Source organism: Periplaneta americana, chromosome 17, assembly GCF_040183065.1.
Source record: "Periplaneta americana isolate PAMFEO1 chromosome 17, P.americana_PAMFEO1_priV1, whole genome shotgun sequence".
NCBI lineage: Eukaryota > Metazoa > Arthropoda > Insecta > Blattodea > Blattidae > Periplaneta > Periplaneta americana.
This window is the reverse complement of record NC_091133.1, coordinates 73,527,013-73,547,384: the sequence shown is the minus strand read 5'-3', so window position 1 is coordinate 73,547,384 and position 20,372 is coordinate 73,527,013. Positions and strand designations below refer to the sequence as shown.

Genomic DNA, 20,372 nt, shown 5'->3' with positions numbered 1-20,372 from the left:
TTGTAGGCTCCTCATATACTTTTAGAATCCTATAATTATTAAAACTCATTCAGTATAATGTCGAGAATTTAGTGACATTCATAAACTCTCATCCGGGTATTAAATTTACTCCCTTCGATGTTGCAAGTTCTAGACTGAACGGCACATTTTCTCGCGCACTCCTGTATACCTCCGTCCTCTTTTTAGTTGCACGGCATACATATTTGGGTACGAAAGTTCAAGGAACCGGAGTGTTGTGTAAGCATATTAAACTTTCAGGCACCATACTGTCTAGTCTAGTAATGAGTATCTGCATATCGCTGACCAAGGTAAGAATTGACTTCTGAATGGAAGGAGTACTTTTTTTTTATTGTCTTATGGTAAAATAAAATTGTTGCTGTATTTTATTATCATTTATTGAAGTGATCGCTTAATAAATGTAATTACTACGTTACGCTTTATTACATTAGTTCAAATACTAAAGTAACGAACAGGTTTCTCAACTAATGAATGATTATTTCCATAAGAGGATGGGCGCTAATTCTGTGATGCGTTATGCCTTACGTTTCACCGGTACATTTCCTCTTTAAGTCTATATAGTACGCTTAGAATCCTCAAACGAGACTGAACATTTTCTAGCATGGATCTATATGGACAGATAAGTGCAAGTTGCTTGTCCGTTGTCGCATTTAAATAATCTTGTTTAAAATTTATGAGCCAGTTCTTCCAGTCAACCACGTGATTGCAGACAGTCGTGGTATGGATCCTAGAATAGATGTGTCCAGACCCTTCTCTTCAATTATTTTTGTCTTACTGACTGTAATTTAATTTAACATATTGATAATGAAAGTACGTAACATATTTATTTATACTTCACGTTAAAGTCTTATTTTCCAGAAGCTTAGAAATGTTCCTAATTTTAAAATCTGAAGCAAAAAGTAATGTAATTAATGACATGAAACATACTCGCTACTGCCGGAGCTTAATTTTAGCGGGCGGGACTCATGCTTCAAGGCTTCTGTCGGGTATGTATTCGAATTCCGCTTGTACTGAATGTCTGGTTGGATTATTTTCGAGATGTAATTGTAAAGTGAATTTAAAAAATCCTTGGATTCATCTCCCTATCACCAATTCCATGGAGTTAAGTAACCGCGAAGTTGTCTGTGTAAATAACCGTTTCTACCTACCTACCACACCTACCTTTAAATTTCAGGTATTAAGAACAATTTAAAAACTTTCTTTAGGTTCTTTATCTCAATAGACGTATCTCATTCCCAAGTTTAACATAGATTTTGTCGTTGGATATTAATCAGTCCATGACGAGATCACTGATCCAGAGTTCCTCCTCCCCCCCCCCCACTAACGAAGCTTGGTTTCATCTGAGTATCTACGTGAACACCAAGACTACTTGACATTGAAATACCGAAAATCCACATGGTTCTCATGAAATCCCATTACATATATGATCAGAAAGTGAGAATATGCTATGCTGTTAGTGAGCGAAGAATAGTTCGGCCCGTATTTTTTACGAAACAGTTCGGAGCGTTATGTGAATAATATTTGCGACCGTTTTCACAACTTCTCAAGAATCAGTAAAAGAATTAATGCGCTTTTCTGCAAGAGAGCACAACAATGCACACACCGGTACATTCCTGAAATTTGGCAACAGAGTAATTAATTAGTGGGCCATGGCCTACCCGGTTGTTTCTAAATTATCGAACTATTTCATAGTTTTGAATAATTGAATTACTTGTCAGTTTTTATGCTGTAGTAGTATTTGTTTAATATAAGCGAACAAAGAAGACCATACATCAGAATTGAATGTCTCTGCTGAAATTGTCATATAAGAAAATTATGTAAGTTTGTACAGTTATACACTTTGTTTAAAAACAAATTAAAATAGAATGAGAACCATAAATTGAATTTCTTGGAAGTTACAGTCTTCTATTGAATAACTCCATTTAATCGATGATGCACATGACAATGAAAATCATCCTGTTAGGCGAGCGTCCGATTGTTCAATATCCCAGGGAATTCCAACTAGTGTATTCCAAAGTCGCACTAGATTTGTGGCGGACATTTCTTACTATTTTAACTTAAAGATATTTGTTTCTTGAACATGCCATTCCCCAGTAATTAATTTTGAAACACACGGTAGTCTACCCTGTAATTCAACTGACCTTTCTTTTAATATAACGCAGGATTCCATACGAGTATAATTGATGCCGCATTATCTTTGTATTGGCCATATACTGCAACTTTGATGAACAGGCTTTGCACTACTTCATAAAGTCAAAAGACTAGCGATTCTGCATTCCAATATTACATTACATTCAACATCATGCGACTCTGTAGCATAAACTTGGGCCACACTTCGGAGATTACGTTCATGTTTAAATTTCTTACCTGTAATAATATCTTTTTGATGTAACTTCCACTGTAACGTTCACATGTAACGCTAAGAGTATCCATGTAGGCTGTAGGGGAGTTCGGAGACGGCGCGCAGGAGGATCTGTAGCGCGGGGGGTCTCAGGACATGCACACCATTCCATCCTGGGTTGCACACTGGGCCCACCCGAGCGGCCTGCGTGCGAGGACAGTCCCAGTCCGCACCCTTCCTTGAAGCGGAATTAATAGATAGATTGGTTACAATTCAGCATAAGAAGAAATGAGAGTTGGTAAGATCGGGCGAACGTGGTGGCCACAGACCAGCAGAGATGATTCTGTTTAAAAATAATTGGATGTTGTTTTCATTGACTCTTCGGACGTATGCAGGTCGTCCCATCTTGCTGAAAATATTCTTGCGTTCCACATCATCAAATTGCTCCACAGATACTTTGAATATCTTCTTATATGCATTATTCAATTCAATTCGACTCAATTTATTTGGCCATTAGACATACAGTTTTAGGCTTCGTCAGAATACATTGAAAAATATATAAATAAATTAAAAAAAAACACTAATAAAAGAAACAGTAAAATTTAAATAATACAATGAAAACATGAAATAATTTGAAACTTCTAAATTAAAGAAAACTAACTAAATTGCAATTAAACTTATTTATTAAAATACAATTTCATACAAATTTGTGTTGAAAAACTCAGCAACAGAATAAAAAGGATTATTTAATAACCAATTGTAAAATCTAGTTTTGAAGCTATTGATTGGTAATTTATAATATTGACTTGGAAGCTTATTATATAATTTCATCCCCGTAATTAAAAAGTTTGTGTTGCTCTTATGGAATATTAATTTGTTCACTATTTCTAATTTCATGATCATGTATATTGGCCACTAATGAGTAATTGTCGATATTTTGTCGAGTGTAAAGTACTAGATCATATATATACAAATTTATGATTGTTAAAATCCGTGATTGTCTATATCCCGGAAAGAATTTGCCCGATAATCCTTAAACCGTACTCCCACTGATTCCTGAGATAATCGACGACGTTAAGACTTAGATGAATTTTCTACAGACGTTCTTCAGTGAAATATGTTACCTCTGTCTTGGACTTTTTAATTGTTGGTACACGTTCTTCAAAGGAATACGCTATTTTTATTGTCTTTGATTTTCATTTGTTGACGGATTGGTACGGTCATATGTTGATAATACACATATGGTGACATTAACTGCGCTTGATTTTAGAAGTGGTTTGTAACGAACTCGTATTATAATTTTCTTTTTTAAACTAATTTATCGGGTTCGATTCTATAAGAATCACGCTATAGAATCTACTATGTCGTTTATAAGTTATCATGCATATTCTTCGATATCTATTAGCCTGTTTCTTGCGTATTCTCAGATATCTGAGAACTTAGGTTACATAAGCCAGTGCTGTATTATTCGTGTTCAAGCTGTGACATTATCTAGCCTATAACTGTTCATTTTAGTAGTTATTTTTATTTCTCTGCAATTGTGTACATACGGAAGTAAAACAAAGGGAAACGTTTGTCTTCGCCTGTAAATGTGTGGCTACAGCAAGCTAGGTCTACTTGCGTTAAAGCTGGTGATAATATTGAGTCCCAAAATATGCATACTGATAATAGAATGACATGTAACGATCAGTGCATTGATATTTACCTCAGTTTCGTGTGAAGATTTAGGAGAAAAGAGGCAATTTTGTCCTGTGTCGGCATGAGCTTTAAATTCGACTGTGTTGTAAACGGTCCAGGCACTCGAAACTAGTATCTCTGTCCTTGTTTATAAAATAGGGGTTTTACCGAGATTGTCGTGACCGCATCCTCTTTCCCGTATTGTAGCATTTTACTTGGTACTCTTGGAATGGATGGACTTGGTTAGTTCTGACCAGTAGTGGTGACCTATACATCGCTGACCTCCGCAGCAAAACAATGGGGTATCACACATCAAAACGTTCATACACAGTCTACTAAACTGTTCTTTTCCCTTTTTATGGCATGGTCCATGCATTATTGAGTTTTGGTATGCTCGCCTGTCCCCCAACTTGGTAGGTAGGAAGTTCCTACTACACATCGTATGGCTCGTACAATACTGACCCTTAACATATGGTCTCGCCAGCCCAGCTTCTTGCTGTTCAGCTGTCGCTTTCGTTCTTTATGGGATCCGTCCGAGCATAATTTCTGGATATCTTGACTCCATTCGGACCATGTTCATTTGAGCTAGGGGTTCTTAACCCGGAAAGTACACTAGAGTGCCATCAATTTCACGCGACAAAGGTGGAGAGGATTATGAATCGCCAACATGCTTCTTATGTTAAACGTAGGATAATAAGAGGGAATTAAATAATTTGTAATCAGATTAGTAAACCTGTCTGTATGCGATTTCAACAGTTTGCTTGTAATTTAAACCTCCAGCTTCACAAAGTAGTACAGCAGTTTGAGTGATGCTCGTTGAGAGATTAAACAGATCTTCTTACAAGAAAGATGCAAAGTTTAAACCTCGCAAACTTCAGCTTTAGTTCTTTTTGTCTTTCCGTACAAATCACAACTTTGCTGACGTCGCACAGTGTGCAATAACGCAAATCTAGCTGGATAAAATTCATAACTTCTCTGCATTCGAACGGATTTTTATGAAACTCTGTACAGACCTTATAGATAGCACATATTCTTTGTGTGCAAACTGTGACTACGATTGTGTAAGAAAAACTACCCCTTTATACGGGGTGGTTTTAGACAAAAATAGTAACTTCTCTCCTATCAACAGATTTTCATGAACAATTGTACGGAAGTTACAGGTAGGATATATTTTTTGTGTATAAACTATACTTACAGTTCCAAAAGAGGAAGTACCTCTTTACAGGGGGGCATTTACATAAGATTAACTTCTCTCCTACATAACAGATTTTATGAAACTTTGTACAGGAGTTACAGGTACAAATTCTGATTACATATGTATGCTACCTGTAGGCCTAGTAGTTGTACAAAGTTGTATGAAAATATATTATATAGAAGAGAAGTTGTTAATTTTGTCTAAATGCACCACTATAAAGAGGCAATTGCTCTTATAAAACATAATCAGACTTTGTAGACAAAAAATATATTCCATCTGAAACTTCTGTATAAAGTTTCATAAAAATCTGTTGGATAGGAGAGAATTTATTAATTTTGTTTAAATGCACCCCTAAAAGGAGTAGTTCCACTTATGGAACCGTAAATATAGCTTCAGTCCAATAGTCCAATGTATTTTTAAACTGATATTCCATATCATTTGAATAATATTGTAGGCTTAAAACACTCTCACAGTGATTAAAAACTTTCTTAGTCAATGGTTCTTTTCTGCTGTTAAGCCAAACATGAAACAGTTACCGTACGCCCCACCACTGAAAAAAAATAATTACTGATAAATGCGCAAGAACGCGCAAACTTTAAAACAAGGATTCAACAGTCTAAATGATGCTGTATTAAGTGGTAAAAGAATTGTTGTAACCGGTCTAAATGATGCTGTATTAAGTGGTAAAAGAATTGTTGTAACCGGACGTGATCGGCTATACTAAACTCACATTATATTTGGAGAACTTTAAAAACATAAGTTTTTCAAGTATAATATTTAAACCCTACTGTAAGAAGGAAAATACTTTATGAACTTGTACTTGAAGTTACACTAGTAAGAACGTACCTATATGAACAAATTCCATGTTTCAGAACACAATGAATCACTAATAATTCGCTCTTTTTCACCCACATAGTAAGCCTCTCTCTCTACGATTGAACCGGAGGTAGACGTGTTAGGAAGAACTCAAAGTTTATACCCTTCTAAATATAGCTTGCTGCTGATAAATCAGTAAAAGCTATTTCTCACAGCATTCTTCAAATATTAAAGGACACGAATTCATATTCACCTATGCAAAACTAAACAAGTCGAAATTTGATTTTTGTCCGCCTAGATCGGGAGAATTGCACACTTTGCGTCGTTGGTAATCTTGAAGATACCATGCTGGCTTTTAGGTCCGAGATTCGCGTGTTCAAACTCTGCTGAGTTCGATGGATGATAAAATCCTGAGTATGGCTTCCTTCAGGAGGAAAGTAAAGCTTGGATGCTAATGTTGTAGGTTTACGGCACATGAAACAATTCTGTCTCTGACCAAGAGCTCCAGGTAAAATTCCTCTTCCATTTTTCGCCTCTGCAGTTGATACCATCGTTAAATACCACTGTACTACGTTTGCTACTACTGTTACTGGTACTGCTATTACTAATAATTACTACATAAACCATGTCTGTGACTTAAGCGCTAGCTGATCTTTCATCCTGACAACTTGGGTTCGATTCCCGGCCAAGTGATGTTGGGATTTGTGGTGGACAAAGCAGACGTTGCAGAGAGTTTTCTCGGGATACTCCCGTTCCTCTCATTCTGCTGACACTTTTCACATCCCCTTATTTCATCTGTCATCTGCAGTAGTTAAAAAAAATGTTGGGGTAAAGTTTAGTTAGGGGTTGGTACGATTTTTGACGCTGATATAGGAAGGGGACCTGGAAATTATGAGAATGAACTATACTTTCATAAAGCGTAAAAAAAATAAAATATCAATTATTCTCATTTTGGGTCTCGATGAGTCTTCTTAATTCTGGCTCTGTCAGGGCTGAGGCAGATTGGGCCACTTGTCAGCAACGGATTCTCGAATGCCGTCCGGGCCACCTGTTTTCTTAGACAACATCGCATAGGGCAGACAGTGGGCCAAAGCAAGTTTATAATTCTCGATTACACACTTTTGACACTTTCGTCACTTAATATTTGGTAGGGTAAACATTGGTAATTTCGTGATAATTTCATGAAAATTAATTTAAAATGCAAATGTGTAAATATATCCTTATTCCGATTTTTTCATCTAAAAGACGATAATTTGCTGTACAAATCTGGAGACATAAAAGATTGGACACGTTCTTGAACAAGTGCCAAACACCACTTTTACAACTTAAGCTAAAAGGTTGGTTATTTCGTGATAACCTTGGTAATTTCGTGATATTACATTGATAATTTCGTGAGAGGTAGAAGAATTGTGGAAAAATTCATTAAAGTCAAATGAAATTCTCATTTATTGTTACAAGACTTCAAACATGGTAATTCCGTCTAATATTCATAGCAAGAAAACATAGAAATACATATCAACACATAATAAGAATGAAATCAAAGTAAAAATTGAAATTGAAAAGGGATCTTCTTTGCCCTGAAAGGGTGAACACTTTTATTACGGACTTTACTATAGCCTACATTACTAGGATAACTCCAAAAGTAATGCATAGCGTTTGTTTAAAAATTATATTTTTATCCTACAGCTTTGCTATTTTCACACAATGTAGATACATCCTTTAGGAACAAAATGTCACTTTTCCACATAATCCCCATCCCTTTCAACTGCCTTACGTAACCTAGGAACGAGGATCTGTAGACCAGCACGGTAAAAGTATGAACCAACACGTCTGAGCCACTCTTTAGCAGCGTGCACAAGGGAGTCATCTTCTAACCTAGTTCCGCGAAGGGATCCTTCAATTTACCAAAGAGATGGTAATCGCACGGTCCCAGTTCAGGACTGTAAGGCGAGTGTTTCAATGTTGTCTTTCCGAATTTTCTGATCTGGTCTGTGGTCTTGTGACTGACATATTATGGCTGTGCGTTGTCGTGCAATAGCAGAACATCCTGCTTCTCCCGATGTCGTCGAACACGACTCAGTCGATCTTGAAGTTTCTTGAGAGTTGCCACATACGCGTCAGAATTAATGGTGGTTCCGTATGGCATGATGTCCACAAGCAAGAGTATTCTGAATCGAAAAACACAGTAGCCATAACTTTTCCTGCCGAAGGTGCACTTTTGAATTTCTATTTCTTTGGTGAATTTGCATGATGCCACTCCATTGTCTGCCTCTGTCTCCGGTCCAAAATGGTGGAGCCATGTTTCATCTTCTGTCACAATTTTTGCAAGTAAGTCATCTAGCACTTATCATTGACACTTAGCATGATAACAAATCAAACAGAAGCTACACTGAACATATTGCGTCCCCCTTTTCTTTTTTGTTATCACATCTTATCTTCAGATTTCTAAAATTCGTATTGTAATACAATTTTTAAAATAGTATAAAATGTAACGCTTAATGCTCAACAAAATTTCGCCTCAAACAGCTAAGATTTCTATCAGTAAAGCTAAGCCTATATGGCGACTACAGCTGTATCTAAAATTCCAAAAACATTTCCTAAAATTTCATTAAGATATAACAAATCATTGTACCAAATATCATATGCTTACCTTCAGTAATAAGCCTGTAATGTAATTACAAACATCCACAAATTTATAGTCTACGCCTGAGAAATCGACGCTAACTAGCTCTCTCCAAACATAAAAGCTCACTGAAGCAGCTACAATAGTCACACAAAGCGTAGCTGTATGTTTCTGTAAACTGGACAACATATGCAATCCCTTGACGGAAATTTGAATCTCGTAACACCATTGGTTAGTTCACGAAAGAGCAAAGAAAAAGTATCACGGAATAACCACTGCCACGAAATTACCAATGTTTACCCTATATTGTATTTGTTATATTAATTTTTCTGTGTTAATTTGAAACTAAGCTGGTAATTTATCTTATTTAATAACTAGTTTCGGATTGATATTGGCCATCTTCAGATTACAAGATACAACTAGTTATTAAATAAATTACGTTACCAGCATAGTTTCAAATCAACACAGGAAACATGTTAATATATAAGTCTGAAGTCTGATTAGTGTAATGTGTAGCTAATCGGCGATGTATGCAATGGAAGGGGGAAGGAACTGGCCATCCTACCTCATTATCTCCTGGTCTAGTTGCCTCATAAGTGATGCCTTGTTGGTATCACTTGTGAGGTTCAGACCTGTCTTCGAACAGTTGACTGAACAACATCACTATCAGGGTTAGTACTACACAGTGACATCAAAAAATTTTTCCTTACATTTTTATTGTACCTTGTTTTTTGACTGTAGCATGAAGGCTTTGCTTAATCATAAGTTTTAGTTGCCATGGTAATATTTTACACTGCATAGGTACAGTACAATAAGGACATAGTTAAAAATGCAAGGAAAAAGTTTTTGATGTCCCTTTACTACTTCTACTATGACCATCACAACTATTACTACTACTACTACTACTACTACTACTACTACTACTACCACTACTACTAACTACTACCTACACTGATACTACTACCATTATCACTACGACTACTACTACTACTGCTACTCGTAATACTATTATCACCACCAGCACTACTACGAGTATTATCACCACAGCTATTATCACTATCACCACCACTGCTAGTAGTACTACTAGTATCACTATCACTACTGCTGTTAAGGCCATCATCAAGGCTACTATAACTACTTTTTCCACGCCTACTACTAGTCCTAACACCATCACGGCTACTACAAGTATCACCACTACGGCTACTACTACCACTATACCACTATCACCATGACAACTACTACACTATTACTAATGTTACCACTACGACTACTACCACCACGGCTACTACCGCTACTCTTGCCATCAGAACTACTACCACTATCACCACCAAGTACTAAGATTATCACTATCACCACCACAACTGTTATCACTACTATTACCACCATTACTACGACTAGTAGGCCTACAAGTGTTGCTACAACTACGTATATTACTACTACTAGTACGTCTACTGTACTATGTCTAGACTACTATTACTACTGCTACTTAAAGTACTATTAATTGTAGTTATACGAGTAAACAACTGTACAGATTAGCTAATTCGGTCTGTTGGAGTTCCTAATTTTATCAAGTTATGTAGCGTTTCTTTGATCTTCCAATGTTTCATCTTCAACTTTATTACTGTCATTATTATTATTATTATTATTATTATTATTATTATTATTATTATTATTATTATTATTAGTAGTAGTAGTAGTAGTAGTAGTAGTAGTAGTAGTAGTAGTAGTAGCAGCAGCAGCAGCAGTAGTAGTACAATTTTGTTCGAAGATCAATAGGACTAATATTACATTATGTTCACTAAACGAAGTGCAAATACTTTATACAAAGTGTCTCATCTCTTAGATTACTTTTGCACAGATAGTTCATTAATAATTTCTTCGACTAATAATATGTTTCTGTAGTAAGGCAATTATCTTAGTGGTGTCAACGCATTTAAGCCTATTTACCGTTCAAATTCATTGGCTAGTTGAACTTTCTCTTTTGGTGTGGTTCATGGGAGACTCCAGTTGGTCCGGTTGTCATCTTGGTAGGTCCTTCTGACCTTAGAAGCCGAACAATACTATCAAACATCGGAAGTTCATGCGTAATGCTTGTTAAACTGTCACGTTCCTTTATGAAGTAGGATATTGCAGCATACTGGTGGCCGCCGCCGATGTGTCGGGTCCCTCTTCCGATTGGGTTCTATTGACCTCCACAGCCGAACAATGGTATCACGCATCACAGGCCCAAACTCAATGAGGCAAAATCCCGCTGCCTCCTCCTGGCAGAACCGCCTTCCATTATGGAGACAGTTACAGAGTTGCATGCCTACAGCCTCACGTCTTAATTACTTTCTCATCTGTTAAATGCGAACGTCTTATTTTCTTATGACGCCATTGGTAATGCAATTGATCTTAGGCCCGATTGTATAAACCATTTAATCTTAGATCAGAGGTTAAATTGATCCTTGTTTCAGCTGAACTTGGAATTTTGTGTTGTATAAAGTCTAATCTGAGATTAATTTGTCTCAAACTAAAGTCAACTTTGACTGAAGAAATTTCTCCGATTAAGTTAGATGATCCAAGTTCAGTTGTTTCTTTTCTGTTTGAAATATACGAGTGACAGATTGTGCAAATAAAATATCCATTATTAATAATATTAATAGATATGATAGGTACATTTATATATATATTTCTTTCAATTTCTTGCCTTAATGCACAAACAATCTTATATTTTATAAGGCTCTATCGTGTTCAGCAGTATCAAATAACATAACCTATAATAATTATATTATGTTTATAACAACCATTAATTATTAATGGATATGATAGGCACATTCATAAATGTTCAATTAACTGTATTACTAAACGAAAATTATCGTTTTATAAAGTTTTATTATGTTTAGCAGTATCAAACACCAGAACGGTCAACCTTCTTCTTATTGTCCGCCATTATTTACATTGCAAAAAAAAAAAACAGTGTCTCCAACAGAGTGTAATACGGAAAGTCGCCAAAAAGTAGTTGTAAAGACGCTTGATTTCTCATTATCAACAAAGAAAGATTAAATTTTGTCACTATGGGGTGCTAAAAAGGTCACTAAATCCCTATTTAAGCAATATAAAAGTTAAAAGAAATTGTTGTTGAAAAAGAGTTAAAGTCGCTAGATTGGCAACACTGAACAAACCTGTCCGCGCATCACGTATTTCACCTGTTTATGCGATGTTGCCAAATCCTTTTCACGTGAACTTAGATTGCATTTGAACCAAGGTAATTTGATCGCAGAAAAGTTTTATACAATAGAAGAAGTGTCTGAACTTGGTTCACTTTTCGATCTTCGATCAAAGTTGATCTTTAGTCAGAGAGTTTTATGCAACTGGGCCTTAGTGTGTCGAAGTTGTATTCTTTTGCAAAGAGAAAATACTGTGACGTTGGAATATAAGTACTTCGGAATCTTGGAAATTATATTTTCATCTTACATGATAACAAATTTTAAGATGAGTAAGCTACGTGGTTACAATGGAAGAAGACAGATGGCCAAAGAAAACTGTTTAAATTGAGAAGGAAGAGGGCAAGGCCAAAGACCACCTGGACTAAATACATGAGTGGACTACGGGTTTCCAGAAATCTGAGAATTGAGGACTCTTGAAAAAACATACTATACATAGAAATTGGGAGTGGGAAAGCAACCAAGGCTGTAGAATCCGTATGATGATATCAAAAGTTTGTTACCGATATTTTCTCTTGTACACATTTTATGCACATTCATTATTTCCGAGTTGAGTTATCAGTGAATTCCGAGTTTTCGTACTTTTTCTTTGTTACCGATATTTTCTCTTGTACACATTGTATGCACATTCATTATTTCCGAGTTGAGTTATCAGTGAATTCCGAGTTTTCGTACTTTTTCTCTAATAATATGTTGTATGTAATAAGAAAACAAGCAATGCTACCATTACACGACTCTGTCCATGAAACTTAAATACCGTATGCACTAGTTACAATATTCCTTAAAGTTTTTTTCTAAAATTAAACTTCATTATTTATCAAATTCAAAACATTTGTAATCAGTGTCAACTTAAATATGAAAAATTTATGTAGGCTAATTTAATACTAAAATAATAATAGGTACTGAAGAAATGCATAATACAGTTTATAAATCAATGGCGGTTCTTATTATGATGCATAGTGCAGAAATCTGGACACTAACATAGACCAACAGAAAATAATTCGATGTATAAAAATGAATGTTTTTTGTGATGCATAGTGCAGAAATCTGGACATTAACATAGACCAACAGAAAATAATTCGATGTATAAAAATGAATGTTTTTTGTAGTTTAAACCGCGTCCGTGGCACAAATGCTAGCGCGCTGATCTTCCAGTCAGGCGGCCCGGGTTCGATCCCCGCTCAAGTTGAAATTTGTGATGGAGAAAACAGACGTTGTAGAGGATTTTTCTCAGGGTATTCCCGTTTCCCTCTACAATTCCACCAACACACTTCACCTCCCCCTCATTTCATTCATCATCCGAAGTAGTAATAATAGGCTGGGGTAAAGTGATGGGGGTAGTACGGGTTACCAATGCGGATATAAGGGCTTGGGGCACAGGCCTCTGGGGATTATCAGACTACAAAACCCAGTTGTATTGTTGTGTTGTCTTAACGCGACTTTTAATCATGGCATAGTGGAACGTAATAGTTCATAAATTTCATAGGTATTTATTAAAATAATTATGATAAAATATAAAATACGAATCTATACTGCACATTCTTTTGAAATAAACAAGTTGTAAAGTTTCCTATAAATTTATTTTTGTTGTTTTAAGAGAATTTTTTCTTTATTGGTTCATATTATTTATTTTGTAATATGTTTTCTGCTTATTTGTTGGTAATTCAATTTTTTATTAATATAAGGTATTATATATAAATTAATTATTCAAATAAAATATAATATGTTTATGAAAGCGTGTCATCTATAACCAGTTACAGTTGATGAATATTTGTAATTTTTAGATAATGACATTTGCACTTCTGTTTATTCTAAGCTGCATTTCATCACGGGCGTACGAAAGGGTTTGAATATTTTTTTATACATAATTGTTTTTCCTTCTCTAATTTTACACTGCCAGAGTAACAAAATGTACATCGACTTAAGGTATAGTCCTCCTACTCCTCCTTCAATATAATCCCTGTGTTTGGTGCTGCGGCACGTTCGAACTATAACAATTTCATCTTCATTATGGAGACCGACTGCCTAGTACCAACCATTTAATAAAATGAAGCCGACACAATATGAAATGTAATTTGTAAAACATATTGAAAAGGTTGTTTTGACAGTTCTGCAGTGCAGATGTTAAATATTGTGCATTGTCGATTTTAAACTAATTTTAAGCGCGGTATTTACCCATTGGTTAGTTTGAGTTCTGACTTCACTGTGAAACGTTCGTTTAGCGTTTTGTGCATTTGACAGTTCATGTTTTTAATATAAATCTATAATATATAATATTAATAAATATACCGTAACATAATAATAATAATAATAGGCAAAATTTAAAATACCAATAATGTAAATTGTAAACAACTTCAATAATGACCCCTCCCCCTTGACACAATTCTGCGTACACCACTGCATTTTATACATTGTTTCTTATCATAATTATATTGAATATTATCTCTTGATTTTAGCTACAACCTTAGCATGGTAAAATAGGTTAAATAAAATTTGAGATGAAAGGACAGGTCACACATTACAGATTGGTGACTAGAAAGTTCTATTCCAGTCACACAATTTAAAAAGCTAAGAAGTAGGCTACAAAGATGACTTTAAACACAAATGCAGTACTGCAGCAATGTTTCAGAGATGTACACAGAATTCTAGGACCCGTTATCTCGGATCTCATCTCTGGTTACTGCCCCTCACACTAGGGATGAGTATGTGAAGAATTCGGCCTCGTAGTGGCCCCATGAACCACGCTGAGATGAGACAATAGTGCTGTGAGTGTGTTGTCATGCTGCAGGATGGAGTGTGGCTAGCTGTTCCCGACTTGGTGGGCCCGTGCCGCGACCTGGATGATGCAGCCGCTGCTGACCTGAGCGGCAGCGCGGGCGAGGAGGAGGAAGAGGACGACGACGAGGACGAAGAGGAGGAGGAGGAAGAAGAGGAGGAGGAGCAGGACATGGGTCAGAGATCATCCTCACTCCTGGCGGCGCGAACTCGTCCCAAAATCTCTCTTACGTGGGTGTTAAGAGGCGACCGACAGAACAGTTCCACGACGACTACTGCCACCACAACTACAACCACTACCACTACCACGGCTACAAACATCACTTCTGCAACGACGGCCGCTGACGACAACACTTCTGTGGCGCCACTGTCGGCCACAACGGTGATCAACACCAGCATCAACAACGCAGAGAAACCCACGACCAAATTGAACCCCAAAACATGCAACAATAATAATAACAACAGCGTTAAAGTGAACAGTGAGAGCAACAACAATATAAATAACAAAAGTGTGAGTGGCATCACGACGTCGCCGCCCACCAGGACTTTGTCGGAGCCCTCGCTCTTGACGGCCAACAGCGAGAGTGGTCGCAGTGGACGCTCGAGTCGTGAGAAGCATCGGCACCGGCGCACCCGCACCCCGCGCCACAAGACTGACAAGCAGCGACGCCACTCTCGCTTCGGCTACGAGATCCAGGATGTGGACGCCTTCCTGACCAAGGTGAGCTGCCAAGGCAATCAAATATGCTTTCGTTTTCTCTTTCCCATTTCTATTAGGACAAAATAAGATGCTAGAAGAAAGAAAATAGGTAGATTGTTACAGCAAATATGCCCACTGCTGCGGACGGTTAGCATGTGTGACCGTGAAACGGGCGGGACTAAATTCAAATCTTGGTTGGGATAAGTTACTTGGTTGGGGTTTTTTTCCGAAATTTCCCTCCTCAATCAATTGAAGCAGAATAATCGCTGGGTAACTCTCGGTGTTAGACCTCATTTTGCTTCATTAAATTCAACTTAATCCATCATATTTCAATAGTTTCATGTCGACCGAGGATGCAGCAGATGTAGTACTGTGATTAGCATAGATGGCTTGTCTGAGGATGCTGCAGACTCTCCGCAATGAAAGTCCCTCCGTCCCCCTGAGAGTTCTGCAAAACATAAATGTATAATGACAAAAGTGTCGTCTTCGTGAATTCACTTCTTATTTATGGACTTCATGGCCAACTGGTTTATAAATTCACTATTTATTATTTTCGTCTATTAAATGTGGAAAAATAGTAAATAAAACTGAAAAATATTGTAACAAGTAGTTTCAACATACATAGCGAATAAGTGATAAAAGACTCTCAAAGACAGCGTGGCATTATCATCCGAAAGGAAAAATGTAGACAGACCAGTAAAAAGGATGAAACATATTATACCGTGAAGACTTAAAAGGCATATGTCTAAACTGTGAAGTGAAGAAAAAGACTTCTTACCATTAGTAGTAGACCTACTTCTGATTGAGGTTCTGGCTGATATGTACTGCCCGTGCACAGTATAGAGAACATACAGTAAAGACACCTAAGCCATTTCGTGGGAACAAATTCTGAGTGCGCATGTCACGAAACCGGGTGTATTATCTGGAACCTCCACCAGATGGATCTCCATCTACGACAGGTCTGGCATAATTTAATATTAACTGAAAACATTCATTACTCATCTTTTAATAATTTTAAAGACATGAGGCAAAGGAATGGTAATATAACCATAATAATAATTACTTCCGTATGCAATCATCATGAATATTCACTAATTCAAATCACTATTTGAGGCTTATGTTGGTAAAATTGATCCAAGTACAACATAATACATCATGGCGTCCGTTGCGGTGAAGTGCGAACATAAACGTCAACAAAGGATATAAGTATTTTGACTTCCTAGCGACATAATATTAATGATAGATAATATACATACAAGATTATTCGTATTACTGACCAATAAAATAAATAAATAAATATTTTACTAATATTTTGATAGTGGTTTGATACTAGCGACATAGTTGGATTCATTGAGAACTAGACCTTACTGAGCTTGAATTTAGTACCAACAACATCAAAGGTGCCGACAAGAGTTGTCCCTACTGATTCTTCTTACACTGTGGCCTGTGTCTCACGTCCTGAACCGAGAGCTCCCTAGTGCTTATAACCACGCCTCTTAAGTCTGCTCGGACCGGCATGGCAGTTGCAGCGTGTGGCACGGCAGGATATTACATGTGCTGAAAACATTATCATATGCCATTGCAGGGGTCTTTACTGTTTATAATACTGGAGACTCTAATCGTGGTTACCACTATCGCTATTGTCTCTGATGGCGATGGCGATGTATGTACACACTAGGCCACTCTTCGTTCAGTCTGGACAACTGCTGAATTACCATAGACAGAATTTCTCAAAGTATGTTCCGCGGTTCCGTGAAGCCTATATGATTTTAAATTTTATTTTATACTTTTTTTTTACTTGGTTATTTAACGACATTGTTTCAACTACTAGGTTATTTTGCATCGATGGGATTAATGATAGCGAAATGGTATTTGGCGGGTCGGGGATTCGCCAAAGATTACATGACATTCGCCTTACGGTTGGGGAAAACCTTGGGAAAAAATCGAACCAGGTAATCAGCCCAAGAGGGAATCGAACCCGCGCCCGAGCGCAACTCTGGATCGATGGGCAAGCGCCTTAGCCGACTGGGCTGCTCCGGTGGCTATTTTATACTTAGTGGATACTATAAAAATATATAAATGTTACGGAAATATGAATCAATAATGATATGAAGCCACCGATAATGATGATGATGATGATGATGATAATAATAATAATAATCCAATAATATGCGTAATAACAATATGTTTAGGCCTAATGAACATCTAAAACGGAAAATAACCATAATACTTATCACTTTCATCACTGGATTCTCTGCTATGTGTCCACTAAAACAAAATACCGAAAAGACAAAATGCAGAAGTATAGCATAAATGAGAGTACAACTTTCCGCCATAAAACCATATTGCAGGCTTAAAAAGCAAATACATTCGTCCCACTGAACAGAATTATTGAGATACTAGCTCTCACTTGTCTGTTAACTATTAATTACTAATAAAATATTACAAGGATTCCGCAGTTACACTTTAGATTAAAAGGGGTTTCGCGGTGGAAAAACGTTTGAGGAACACTGTCATAGAGGAAAGAGTTTACGGATGTGTACACGTGATAACCGTAATCGCCATTAGGTCGATAATCTCAAGTAGAGACTGTAGTCTACAACTGGTATTAGTGTTTAGTCACAGGAATTGATAAGTAGGACATAATTTGTTTTGTGAGGGGACAGCCTATACATTCGCTTGTCCGTGGCTGATCTTGCTCCATAGCTAACGAAAGGAATCCTGAAAAGGCTGATGTGTTGAACGTAGGGTAGTAGGTACATGCGGTACCCAGGACCTCCCACTCACCCCCTCTGCGTCTCGCCCCGCAAAGAAACAGCTCAGGAAGTGAGGCACAATCATCTATTATCAGGCAGTACATATCACTTGACGATGAGGAAGAACAATTTGTTTGTATGCATCTGAAGTCTGATTAGTGAAATATGTAGCTAGTCGGCTATGTATGCAATGGAGGCGGAAAGTAACTGGCCACCCTACATACATATGTTTTATGCGTTTCGCACAAAATTGAGTTCCATTAATATCATTCTGTAAATTATATATTACCGTTTATAGTTTATTTTTTGATATGTTATTGAGAAGATATACTAAAAGGAAATCGCTTATTATGTCATAAAATAAGAAGACATGTGACATCTCAAAAATTTTCCATCAACATTAATTATGAGTGTAATGTAGATCCACCACATGTGATGCATTCTGGATAGTCTCTAACGAGCTAAGTGATCTCGGCACTAGCGACATGTAGCCTATGAGCTCGCTCATAGAGTCGGGGCGAATAACGGCAAGTTAAGGGTCTGCCGTTGGACAAAAAAAAAATATTAGAGAATGTAAATGGTGCAATGACAAAAAATATCCTTAAAAAGAGGTAACGGTGAAATAAAGAGAAGCTAAAATTATTGCATTGATTGATCGAAACAAATTATAATCCTTACATTTAGATTTTAAGTCAATTACCCGCCATTAGCATTTATTAAAAATTTGGATTTTGTTTCCACGTAAGGTAGTCACAAATAAGTTTCCTTAAGATGTTTTCTCTTTTACTTTCATATTATTTTCAGCATTCCTGAAAAGTGGTTTTAGCCATGCCGTCTGCCTGTATAGGCTACAGCGATTTCTCCTAAACTATTGGGCAGTAGCTGGAAGTTCGGAAATGATGCGCATTAAACAATAATGCTTTTACCAATAAATGAATGGGCCCATATTTGAAACACGCAATAGCTCTCCACTTCAAGAATCATCAGGCGATGATGCTTTCTGAAAGAATTTTATAATTCATTTTGGTTTTCAGATAAGTCAATTACAAAGTTATGAAATATATTTATTTACAATTTTCAATCATATGACTTATCATTCATATTGAAAATTAACATTTGCTACGATATATTACTAAAATAAAAGTATAAACGTTTTCGCCTGCACTGCATCATCAGATACATAATTGTTTAACGATATCTAACACACCTGTGGAGTAACGGTCAGCGCGTCTGGCCGCGAAACCAGGTGGCCCGGGTTCGAATCCCGGTCGGGGCAAGTTACCTGGTTGAGGTTTTTCCGGGGTTTTCCCTCAACCCAATACGAGCAAATGCTGGGTAACTTTCGGTGCTGGACCCCGGACTCATTTCACCGACATTATCATCTTCATTTCATTCAGATGCTAAATAACTAAATATTGATTTGTATATTGTAAAACATTAAGGGCCGTATTCATAGACATTTTTAGCTCGGGCTTCCGGTGGATGATCAGCGTTTTCCGTATTCATAAACCAGTGTTAGCGATAGGATATGATTTGAATTCTGTAGGCCTACTAGTAACCAGTGGATAGCCGGGGCTAGCTGCTCGTAGCGCGTGCTGCGAAATGTCTATGAATAGCACCCTTAAAGGTGAAGTCATGAGTTATAGGCCTATGTAGTAATAGTGTAATATATTTATAGGGAATGTGTTGATTTAATTAATTTGCATTTGATTTGCTAATTTGCTAAAATTGTTCGTGACTTGGTATATGTGTACATAGAACTCATGCTAAAAATTAAAATTCATGGAGTATAAAATATCGTCATACTTATACATATATGTTAAAATTTAAATTTCATATGGAAAATGTTCTTTCTTTCTTTCTTTTCCATTGTTTTCCAGTTTTACATGCATTCATGTTACATTCTAACGTATAATAATCATCTTGAATTAGGCTTGTTTCTCTGAAATTATTTGAGATCATTTAAAGATAAATGCTGCAAACAAGTCTTGTTTATTCTTCCTTCAGTATCCAGTAAGTTACAGCGCATATACTTTCCGGCAAAGTTTATTGTACAAGAACCCCGGAACGAGTAAAGGGCATTAAACCATGAAACCATTGATATGCACAGCGTATATCTGTAATCTATGTAAAAAATCACTATAATTTCGAAGTATTACGTCAGTATGAAGACTCAAAAACGTGTAATTTATTTCTGCTACGTCAGTTGACAAGGCATCATGTTGAAACTTCTCCGTAAATTCTTTCTGCTTCGTTCACAATCAC

At 36.7% G+C, this 20,372-nt stretch overlaps 1 protein-coding gene across 2 annotated transcripts in view; it reads left to right on the top strand.

Moving 5' to 3' along the window:
• The window catches only part of LOC138693043 (uncharacterized), a 245,026-nt gene that overhangs the window by 204,902 nt on the left and 19,752 nt on the right, over positions 1-20,372 (top strand). For both annotated transcript variants that reach the window (XR_011330213.1, XM_069816582.1), the window contains exon 4: positions 14,665-15,372. Coding sequence is in view for 1 of the 2 variants with exons in the window: in XM_069816582.1 (XP_069672683.1) it covers positions 14,665-15,372 (708 nt within the window). In the remaining variant the exon portion in view is untranslated. The remainder of the gene's footprint in view (positions 1-14,664; positions 15,373-20,372) is intronic.